Source organism: Tiliqua scincoides, chromosome 2 (genome assembly GCF_035046505.1).
Source record: "Tiliqua scincoides isolate rTilSci1 chromosome 2, rTilSci1.hap2, whole genome shotgun sequence".
Lineage (NCBI taxonomy): Eukaryota > Metazoa > Chordata > Lepidosauria > Squamata > Scincidae > Tiliqua > Tiliqua scincoides.
The window spans coordinates 249606613-249618701 of record NC_089822.1 but is presented as its reverse complement, the minus strand read 5'-3'; the positions used below and the strand labels follow the sequence as shown (position 1 = coordinate 249618701).

Genomic DNA, 12089 nt, shown 5'->3' with positions numbered 1-12089 from the left:
GCGGACTTGCCTTAGTCAAGGCAGGCTGAGAGGCTCCAAGGATGTTGGAATGGTCCTGATCCAATGAATGCAGCCCCCAAAAACAGGAGAAGGAGGTCCCCCCTCCCAGCTGCGAGTCTATGGAGCTCTATGGAAAGTGAAGCAGCCTTGCGTTGAGTAGGCAGACGTCCTTGGCTGGTGGTCAGGCAAAGGGGAATGTGAGGACACTGGAATGGTCCCAATCCATGGAGCTGGAGTGTAACAAATGCTCCAGAAGGCAGCGTCCAGTCCCCCGTCCCCCCCACTAAAAAGGACAAAAAAGTGGCTTGAACTGGTAAGGGGAAGTTTTCGATTTTGCACCTGCAAAGCCAGGGGGGTCTTTGTCTTGATATGCTTGAAACAGAAAAACTTTAAACTGGGCACTGGGAAGGCTGGAAATCTCACTGATTCTTTATGGGGGGGTTGTTATTGCAGGCAGACTACAGAGTAAGCTCCATTGACCACTATAGAACTTACTTCAGAGTAGACATGCCTAGGATTGGGCTCACAGGCTGCAATCCTACCCACACATTCCTGAGAGTAAGCCCCATTGACCACTATGGGACTTACTTCAGAGTAGACATGCATAGGATTGGGTTCACAGGTTGCAATCCTCCCCATACTTTCCTAAGCCCCATTGACCACTATGGGACTTACTTCAGAGTAGATTCACATGGTGGAACAGAACTGGCTCCCCCTTATGTAATTATTGTATTTTAATTTAATTATTTATAATTATTTATTTTAATTTGCTTGATGTTGTCACTTCTGGTCATGACATCACTTCCAATGGGTCCTGGACAGATTGTCATTCTAAAAATGACAATGGGTCCCAGTGCTAAAAGTCTGAGAGCTGCTGCAATAAGGTGTTAGTAAGCTGACACAGGGGTGTGTGTGTGTGTGACTCTACAATTTCTCAAAATCACTAAAATCAGTGTTTGGAGGAATAATACCATCATGTCATATATCAATCAATGCATAATTTCATGCAGAATGCAATGAAACAAACCACATTGAAATATCTGTGTTATAACAAAAGGTACAGCCAAAAAACCGGTGGGGGCAGGGCAATGGTACATCACCATGCCCACCTGGGGCATTGCCCCACCCACTACATGGGGTGATGCGCAGGCCTCCCGCACTGGGTGACTCGATCCTAGTGACGCCACTGCATACAGGTGAGCAAATGAAGTTTCTTTTTTTGAATTTTGTATATTATTTTAAATTTTGTATGGCTCCAAAATGAGAAAGACAAGTTTTGTCAGACTGCAGTCCTATCCACACTTTCCTGGGGGTCAGCTCCATTGAACAGAATGAGACTTACTCCTAAGTAGACATGCCTAGGATTGTATTGTCAGTGGTTTTGGTCAAGGGGGTTTTCAAAACTGTGTATCTGAGGCACCAGGTTTTTTGCTTACTTGGCTCTAATTCCAATGACTCAAAAAGTGTAGCGGTTCTGCACTGCTTTGGGAGTGCAGAGTGCACTGAGAAAGTTAAGACTATAAACAAGGACAGTGAGGCACAGAGCAATCAATGAGACATGGCAGACAGGTTTGAAATGTAGAGATGCCAAGAGAGCTGAGCCGGAAGCGGAATGAAGTGAGATCAAGAGAGAAGTTCTTCCCCCGGCCAGCCTGCTCAGGCTTTTATTGAGTCTCAAAACACATGAGGCAATAAAGAAAATTACTGAAGGTTGCTGAGATTTACACTGGCCATAACTAGCTGACTTTCTAGCTAACCACAACATTCTTGAGATAAAGACTTCCCGTTGTTTACTCCACTGGGCTTCAGACACTCAGCATATTACCAAGGCCAAGAGTTTGCTCTTGCGCAGGCACGACTGTTGTCGTTGTTGCCAACATACTAAGGCCAAGCTCAGTGCCTGTGCATATTATTACCACAAAAAAGTCTACATATTTGCTTATGTTATTTATTAAATATACTAACTGGTGTTCTGTTAGAAGCATTGTCCAAGGAAACATACAAAAAGAATTAGAATGCAGGAGTTCATGGAAATTTGCAATAAACCTAAATACAACCCTATATGCCTCCATCTGCCTCCACTACATATACCCATGTGCATGTGTGCAGGCTATGTGTTACTTTGATTGAGTGATTCAGAGGTCTGTGAGTAAGTGCTGCTCTTTTGTAACTTCATCCTTTCCCTCTGCTGAAGTACTGTAGATACTTGCCTATAGTACCTAACATTTTTGCCAAGTGATCAAGCTCAAATTCTCACTTCGCCTTATCTCCAGGTCAATCAGAGGGCAGAGCCTTTCAACTTTTCTTGCTAAAGCAGGCTCATGAGAAGCAAAGCAGAGATCATTTGTTTCTAGAGTAACTTTCCTGGGAAATTCCAGCCAAAGTTAACCTTTCATTCTCCCCTTTTGCAAATGCTGCTGCAACCGGGTTCCTTTCTGCAAATGCATGCATTTGGCAGAAGTCCTTTTTTTCAACACCAAGATGGGATCCTCTTTTCCATTAGAAATAAAGTCCCAGCCTACAATTCAGTGCACCATTATTTCAGAATAACTCCCATGGAAAGCAGTCGGTCTACTTCTCAGTAAAAAGGGTTGCAAATATATGCAGCTGCATCTCTCTGCTGTGAATTGAATTGCACACTCTCAGTTATGTGTTATGGATTGTATGTTGTATGTAGAGCTTCTGGCTTAACACACCTGTTCCCAAAGGGAAATTAGTCTTTATGAATGTGTGAGATGCGTATAGACTCAAAGGCACGAAACTTAAGGAGGAAAACATGTCACCATTTATTGAGGTCTTGGACCAGTCTGTATGTTCCATCTTTCTTGGGAACTCCCAAGATTTCACAGAGATGTTCCACAGAGATTTGTAGGGCCGAATTATGTGATTGTCAAGCAGTCTCTGGATTACTGGGGTTAATTCTTCTCTTGCCGCTTTGGGCAGTGGGGATTGTTTCACAAATACTGGTGTTATGCCTGGCTTTAGTTTGATCTGCATGGGTGGGTTCCCCACAGCCAGTCCTGGGATACCCTTTTCCCATACTGTTGGGTCTATTTTTTCACTGTCTATCAAACTAGTTTTGGTCATCATGATTTTCCGTGTCCTGAAGTCATCTGGAGCAGAAAAGGACACTTCTATTGTTCCATTTAGATTACAGGCTATAATAGCTCCTAATTTACAAAGAGTTCCTCGGCCCAAGAGGTTTGAGGCAGCCTCTGGTAGAAAACAAGTTCTTCTTCAAAGCCAGTCTCTCCTATAGTACAGGGAACTGACCGATAGGAACGAGTGGTGGTTGTGCCAGTGGCTCCCTATACTGAAAGTTCACTGTTAACGGGTAGTTCCAAAGGGATATTTACTGCTGTACATGAGGCTCCTGTGTCAATTAGAAAGTCCATGAACCTTTCCTTTTCTGGTTCCCCCACCTTAAGTTTTACTCAGGGGTTCAGGTGGTGAGGGCAACCTCTTGCCCCGACGCCTTCACAGACTGTCTTCTACTTCCATCGCTCTCCCCCCTCTTTCATTCTCTTTCCTTTTAGGACATTCGAACAACCAGTGTCCAGTTTCTCCACAATTTCAGCATTCATCTTTCCCTAATCTCTGTTTCTGATTAGGGCTCTTCCCTTCCCTTGCCTTGAGAGTCCCCTTGCATTGCGACTGCCATGGCTTTTGCCTGTCATTTTTCTTTAACGACTGGCCATCTCTGATAGACTTTCATAGCTTCCTCCAACACTGAAGGGAGGGGTTCCCCTATTCCGCTTTGCATCTTACTCAGCTTGGCAAAAGTGAGTTAGGAAGTGTTGTTTCAGTAATATTTGGATTTCAGCATTGTCTGGATCAACTGAAGTGTGCTTCCTAATTGCATTTCTTATCCTTTGAAGATAAGACATGGGGGCCTCTTTATCCTCCTGATGTACCTCTGCCACTTTATCCCAGTTGCCTCAAGCCCAAACAGGACAAAGTTTTTGAATCCCTCCAGTAATGTTCTCTGTTGTGGGCTATTGTACTCCCACTGAGGTGAATCTGGCCATGGGAATGCTTCAGCGGGGTTTGGGATGTGATTGGGATTCTGATGGGCTCCTGCTTGGTGTCTTTGCGTAGCCTCTTCATGGGCCTTTTATACCATCATAGAAATTTGGACTTTGCTGAAGACAAGGGGCAGCATTACTTTAATGTCTTCCCAAGAGGGGTTTGGAAAAGAGCACGAAGGAATGAAATGACTCCCTTCGGATCTGTCCCAAAGTGTCCCGCTTTTTCCTTGAAGGACAGTAGGTCTGCAGGTGACCAGGGTCATGCCACTTGAACTGATACTGGACCAGTCCCATTGTACATTATTTGAGAGACTAGGGGATAAACTGCAAAGCTTGGCTTTGTTCGGTTGTCTATTGGAGGAGTTGTTGATGCACCATAGGCAGGTGGTGGGAATGAAGGGAGTGATGGGGCAGGCATACTATCTGGAGATGTTGGTGTGTGGGGTGCCGTAGCCCTTAGTCTCATTGAAGGGTTTACAGGGTCAGGCAGGGACACTTGGTTTTTTCAACGTACCTCTGGCCTCCTTCTGAGTTCAAAAAAGAGCTGTAAATACTCTATGTCCAAGTCTTTACCAACTGCTTGGAACCACTCTGAAAGGGTCATCAGAGTATTATAGTCCAGTGTTCCAGACTAAGGTCACTGAAAGTCTGGCTTTGGATAGTACAAAACCCACTCCACAGTACATCTCCTAATCAATCCCTGCTTTGTGGTTGGATCGCCTTCACCAAATTTTCTAAAATTCTGCAAAATACATTTGAGTGGATTTTGGTCCTATGGTATACTACCACCCTGTCCCATTGTGTACCTAACACTAGGAGACAGACAACACAGAAACAAGTCTCAGACTGCTGGTTTAGGAGTTCTGGACGCATGGGGTCCAACTGCCTATGTAGCATATGCAGAGGCACTGGGCTTTGAAGCTTTAAGCAAGACTTGGCAGCACAGGCAGACACATCTGCGTCTGTGCAGAGCACACTCTGCTAGCCTTGGAATTCTGCTGAGTGTCCAAGCCCAGTGCTGTAAACAACAGGATGTTAAGCGGTCATTATCTAAGAATGTGTTGTGGTTAGCTAAAAGTCAGCTAGTTGTAGCTAGAAGCTTATCAGTATTGCTTCATGTGTTTGAAAGTCAATAAAGGCTTGGAGGAAGCTAGATAAAAAGGACTCTCACTCGATCTCACTCCGTTCCGCTTCCAGCTTCCTCCCTGCATCTACATTTAAAACCAGTCTGCGGTCTCATTCATTGCTCTAACTCCTTGCTGCTCCAGTTCTAATAATAATAATAATAATAATAATAATAATAATAATAATAATAATAATAATAATAAAACTTTATTTTTATCCCGCCCTTCTCCCTAACGGGACCCAGGGCGGCTAACAACATATTTAAAAAAAACAGATTTTAAAAACATTAATACATAGCAGATAAAAACATTTAAAAACACATTACAGAGGCCATAAAAACAGTAGTCAGATTAAAAGACAGAATAAAAGAGCAAGTCACCGAGGAATCAAGCCTGTAAAAAACTAAAAGATGTATAAAAATGTTAAGAAGGCCAGAAATCAGAAGGCTTGTTTAAACAACAGTGTTTTCAGGCCTCGCCGAAAACTCTCAAGAGAGGGAGCCATTCTCAAATCAAGGGGAAGGGAGTTCCATAATGTTGGTGCCACTACCGAGAAGGCCCTATTTCTTGCAGCCACCCCCCCCCCCCGGACCTCCTTGGGTGGCGGCACTTGCAAAAAGGCCTTCTCTGATGACCTGAGATGGCGAGCCGGATTGTACGGGAGTAGGCGGTCTCTAAGATATCCTGGCCCAGAGCAGTATAGGGCTTTAAAGGTCAAAACCAGCACCTTGAATTGGGCCCGGAAATGAATGGGCAGCCAATGTAGCCCCCGGAAAAGCCCCCTTTCTAACTCTCAACCCCCTTCAGTGCTTCTGCTCTCTGCACTCCCTCAAGCAACAAGATTCTAAGCAATGTGTGCTTCCCAAAGTAGCATAGTGCTGCTACATGCCTAGGTCAGCCTCTGTCACTCTGGACCTGTAGAAAGTGCCTCAATGGGAAGAGCCCCACTTGCTTTCTTTGCAACCCTCAGACAGAGGATGAAGGGGTGTCTTGAACTCTTTCCGAGATTGACACTTCAGGCGCCACAAATTTTCAGTCTCACATACAAATATACATCACACCCCACCCACGTGTGTTATGGTGTGATTCTGATATCAGACCTCTACTCACCAAGTACTTGGACTTCAATCACTCTGCGGAGAGCTGGCCACACCAGATAACAAGGGAGCACACCAGATAACAAGAGACCTGCATCCTGGTGCCCTCCCTACAAAAATGTTTGTAATAATACAAGCCCTCACCTCCTCTCAGACTTCATGTATTCATCACATATTTTCTCTTTTCATCTGTTTGAAGAAAAGAAGACCATCTAAGATTATTATTTCAGATTAATGTTCTCTATCCCTTTCAATCTAATTTTCAAATCCACAACTCATTATTCTCTCTCTCATGCAGAAAGTCAATAATCAGAAACCCAGCCTTTCAAAGAGAAAAGCTCCGTGCAAGCAGGGCATCCTAAGATCATCTTCTTACATTTATTTATTTTTAATCCCATCCTTCTGCAAAGAAGTACAGGTTTGAATAGATAGTATGTCTGCCCACATTTATCATAGCAATTCTGTGTGGTTGGTTTAGAGATAATGCCTGGACAAGGGTCATCCAGTGAACTTCATGGCTAAATGGTGATTCTTCATTCATTCATTTAAAAGTTTTCTACCCCACCTTTTAGGGGTCCACTTTGCCCTGCCCCATCAAATTCAATTCCTTCCCCGTTCCAATAAATGTATCCATGTTTCTTTAGATCCAGTCAAGCCAGCTGAAGAGAAAATGGGAAGGAACAATTCCGTTTCATGGAAGGAATTTATTATTGTGGGATTTCTAAACCAATCAAAGACACCCAACGTTGTGATGACTCTGCTCATCTTTATGTTCCTTATGGCCCTTTCTGAAAATGGTCTCCTGCTCTATTTGATCCATGTGGACTCTGGTCTTCATTCCCCAATGTATTTTTTTCTTAGCCAATTGTCATTCATGGATATGTGTCAAACTTTCGCCATTGGCCCAAAAATGACTGTGGACTTTTTCATGAAGAGGAGCACCATTTCTCTGACAGGATGTTCAGCCCAGATTTTTTTTATACTGATAATGGGTGAAGCAGAATGCCTCCTTCTTGCTGCAATGTCATATGACAGGTATGTGGCTATATGCCACCCTTTGCGGTATCCAGTCCTTCTGAGGAGGAATATCTGTCTCAACCTGACAGCAGTGGTTTGGTTTGGTGCCTTCCTACTTGCCTTGGTGCCCAGTGTTTATGTGTTGCCCCTGTCCTATTGCAACTCCAACATGATTCACCATATCTTCTGTGACCTTCCATCAATACTGAAGTTGTCCTGTACGGATACATCTCACTTTGAAAAGACATTGATATTGAGTGGCTTTATCTTGCTTATCAGTCCTTCTGCAATCATCATGACCTCCTACATTTACATTCTTGTGACTGTCTTGTGGGTGCGCTCAACTGAGAGGAGTCACAAGGCACTCAGCACTTGCTTGTCTCACTTGACTGTGGTGGGACTCTTCTATGGGGCAGCTTTATTCAAGTATTTGAGGCCCAGATCCTACCAAACATCTTATCAAAATGATATGGTTTCATTGTTTTGTGTCATTGTCACTCCTGTGCTGAACCCGATCATCTACAGCCTAAGGAATCGGGATGTGTTAACAGCACTGAAGAAATTGTTCAAGAAAAATATTACGTAAAGAATGTCATAGGAAATTTGACAAAGATTCCCCTGGTTGTACCCTAACAGAAACATGAATAATCACCTTCATCATCAGACACGCACTGAGCCAATTCAAAACAACGGAACTCCTTTCAGGAAGAACACTGTTGATTTCCCAGGAAGAGATTTTGATCTTCTTCATACAGAACAGAACTCTCAATGTCCCTTTAGTTGCTGTTTCTAGATTCCACTGTATGATGTGAAGCTGAACCTGCCCCAGTCAGAAGCATTTTGTTCGAGGTCATATGCAGTGACATGAAATCTCTTAACAGAGAGCAGCACATTCGGTGACATTCAGCAGAATTTGGGCTGCCAGCCAAGCAAGTGGAGAAGCAGCTGCAGCAGCTGGCCAGCAACATACCGGGTGACAAAGTAGGCAAGGCAGACTGTAAGGCGGTGGAGGTAGCAGGCTGGAAGAGCGAGGAATCAAGTCAGCTTAATTTTAAGCACATGCCACCCAGTGGCGTCAGTAGGGGGTGCGGGAGTTGCGGGCCGCAGCAGGTGACACACACGGGGAATGACGCGCACTGGAGGGGTGACATGCTAAAATCGCGTTGGTTAGGAGTAACCCCATCATGTTATATACCATTGTATGCGGAATTTTCAGCGGAATGCAATGCAAAACACCTGAATGAAATATCTCCTTTCTATCAAAAGTTATGGCCAAAAAGCTGGAGAACAAAAAATGCATAGAGCCCTATGGAAAGTGAAAGTGAGCCGTATCGCGCAGGCGAACTTGCCTTAGTCCAGTGTTATTCAAACTGTGAGGCGCGGCTCGTTAGGGAGGCGCCAGGAACTGAAAGGGGAGGCGCGGGATGTCCTCTCGCAGCGATACAGTCACACCCCTGGGCAGAATACGAGCCTGTCTTCTGCCCGTCTCTGTGCTTTTTTTTAAAGCAGAAGAATCAGGAGTTGCTCAGCTGCGAGAGTGGCTGCTACTGCCCCGCCCTCTTCTCCCTCCACTCAGAGGCTGCCACCTTCTGTGTTTGCTGCATGTTGTTTGCAAAGCTCTTCCACTCCAGCCCCCATCTGGCAAGTACCAAGCATGCTCATTTTGCAGTCCTTGTCCTTGCTGACCGTCAGAAAGAAACCCTCCTTGATCCTTGTCTGGTTGGTTCCTAGTTCCCAGCCTGGGATCGCCTTCTCATCAGAGTGAAATCTCTGTTTTCAACCCCCTCCCTCTTCCACTCCCCCTTTTTGATCTCCAAACCTTCCCACCTTCCTCCCCCTCCCCTTAAAGTTGTTTCCATGCAGTTGGCAAAGGGGGAGGGGAGAAACAAGCACACGCTTTACTTGGCCAGGAGCAGAAAAAGGGTACTGTTTTTAAAGTGATTTATTAATCTTGTTGTTTGACTGAAGAGGAGAGGCTGTACTTTCAAAGTGATGAATCTTACTATTTGAAGGGAATACTTATCAGCCATTGATGAAGTGATTGCCAGCCCAATCCTATCCACACTTTCCTGGGAGTAAGCCCCATTGACTCTAATAGGACTTGCTTCTGAGTAGACATGCATAGGCTTGAGCTGTGCATCTCCTAGTATAGGAGACAAATCAGCCTCATAACCAAACCCTTATCAGCTCTGATATATTTTCAGGGTCTATTTTTGTTTTCCCCACCAGCTGCTGGAAAAATTTTATTTAATTTAATTAATAAAGGGTTCAATCCTATCCAAGGAGAATGGGAGAAATGACTAGTTGGATTGGGGTCCACGGGGTGTGTGTGTGTGTGTGTGTGTGTGTGTGTGTGTGTGTGTGTGTGTGTGTGTGTAATGTTGGTCAGACTGATTGTTCACAAAGTTCATTTGATAAAACAATTCTATTGGTATGCTCACAAAGTTAAAAAAAATGAGTCTTCCCAAACCAGACAAAATCTGCCTACTCCAGTATCCTGTCTCCAACAGTGATCAGTAGCTGATCATTTATAAAGCGTGTATATTGCTGTGTATTAATAACATATTTTTAAGATCTGCATTTAATTAATGATATGATTAATATAATTAATATTAATATAGTTAGTATTTCTGGCCGCTTCCTGTTTAATGATGTCACTTCCAGCCCTCAGGAACATGATGGGGAGTCATGGCCAATAGCCACGGGGGTCAACGGAGCCACTGGCCAGAAAAGTTTGAGTACTACAGCCTTAGTCCGTTGGAAAGGGCAGGCTGAGAGGAATCCAACAACACCAGAATGGTCCTGATCCAATGAATGCAGCCCCCAAAAACACCTGAGAAGAAAGTCCCTCCCTCCAAGTAGATGAATGTTTTGAGCCTTATGGAAGACAAAACTAAGCCTCACGGTCATGTTTACTCGTGAGTAAGCAAACACCAGTGCCTTGGCTGGTGTGGAAAATCAGGTGAAGGAGAGTGCAAGACTACCAGAATGGTCCTGATCCTATGCACCTGCAGCTAAACAAGTGCTCCAGAAGGCAGTCCCCGTCCCCCCCCACTAAAAAGGATCAAAACAGAGGCTTCAGCTCATAAGGTGAACCTTTTTTGAGACTTGCAAAGCCAGGTGGATCCTGACAATGATCTGGTTTAAACAGAAGTTCTTAAATTGAACTGGGCACTGGGTAGGGCTGAAAACCTTACTGATTTTTTTTTTGGGGGGGGGGGGTGTTATTGCAGGCAGGCTACAGAGGAACTTCACTTGGTGGAACAGGGCTGGCTTCTACTTATTTAATTATTTGTTTTACTTTAATTATTTATACTTATTTATTTTAATTTGCCTGATTTTTGCCTGATGATGTCACTTCCACCATGATATCACTTCTGGTGGGTCTTGGACAGATTGTCATTCTAAAAAGTTGGTCCCAGTGCTAAAAGTTTGAGAACTGCTGCAATAAGTTGATAGTAAGTTGACACCCGGGGTGTGTGTGACACTACTAGTGACCAAAATCACAGTTTGGAGGAATAATACCATCATGTTATATATCAATCAATGCATAATTTCATGCAGAATGTGTTCTATCTTTGTTGTATCAAAAGGTACAGTCAAAAAACCAGTTGGGGCGGAGTGATGGTACATCACCACACCCACCACCTGGGGTGTTGCCCCACCCACTGCATGGGGGGGTTGACACGCTGGCATCCCGCACCTGGTGACTTGAACCCTAGTGATGCCACTGATACCACCCTTGCTTATTTTGTTTCATCTGGGTTTCCACATGTGTACTGCTTGTTAAAAAACAGTTATAAAAGCTTTGGAGATGATGTTGTATTCAGTGATAACCAGATGCGCATACCTAAAGATGCAGCAAAGCCACACCAGTGCAGCTTCATCACTGCATGGAGATTTAGGTAGCATTGGGCTGCCCAATAAGGAAGCACAACTTATTTTGTTTGTTCAGCTTGTGTTGTTTAATTGTCTGAAAAGTTCACACCCCAGAGAATAAAGACAGAACAAACTCAGTGACTGATGCAAATAGCTGTCATTTCACTAATACGAGTTTGGTCCATATATTTTCACTGGTGCAAAACTTTTACTAATTGGAAATAAAGTATCCTGGGTATTATTTATCCATTTCTGACTGGAGACTTAGCTCATTAAGCACTCAGTTTATTTGTGTTCTGCTCATGTCCGGGACATGTAGGTGATGGGACTTTGAAAATATTGTCGATGAAAAAACTGGAGATGGTACCACAGATCTCAAAAGCCCTTTGACCTTCACTGAATATGTAAGCGGAAAGGAAACATTGGGAGGGATACTTACACTGCAATCCTATGCAGATATACTCAGAAGTAAGTCCCATTTTTAGAGTGGAGCTTACTCCCAGGAAAGTACACATAGGATCGCAGTTTCAGTTCCTTCCTAGAAGCTGGCAGAGCCCATTCCACAGGGCGTCATGACAGCATATACCATTTCTCATGAAAAATATTCAGGGCCCAATCCTGTGCAACTTTCCAGCACAGATGCAGCCATGCAAACAGAGCCTTGAGGCCTCCTCAAGGTAAGGGAACATTAGTTCCTGTTCCTTGGGGCTGCATTGTGACTGCATTGGTGCCAGAAAGTTGGCTAGGATTAGGCCTTCAGTGTGCTGTGCAAAGCTGATTGCAAGAATAGATTAGTGGAATAGGCAAGCCATTCATTTATATAAATTAAGACTGTAGTCCTATGCACACTTTCCTGAGAATTAGCTCCATTGAATACTCTGGGACTTACTTCTGAGTAAATATGCATAGAATGGCTCTGGGGCAGCCCAATCCTGGCCTCCCCT

General features: G+C 44.1%; 1 protein-coding gene across 1 annotated transcript; it reads left to right on the top strand.

Annotated features, from left to right (window-relative positions):
- Positions 1–7000: 7000 nt before the first annotated feature.
- LOC136639010 (olfactory receptor 2T10-like) lies at positions 7001–7852 on the top strand. Its single transcript, XM_066613037.1, has one exon. The coding sequence runs from the start codon at positions 7001–7003 to the stop codon at positions 7850–7852; it is 852 nt and encodes a 283-aa protein (XP_066469134.1).
- Positions 7853–12089: the final 4237 nt, after the last annotated feature.

Bases quoted from the DNA above. Each gene is read 5' to 3' on its own strand.
- LOC136639010 (XM_066613037.1), top strand. From the start codon at position 7,001: ATGACTCTGCTCATCTTTATGTTCCTTATGGCCCTTTCTGAAAATGGT.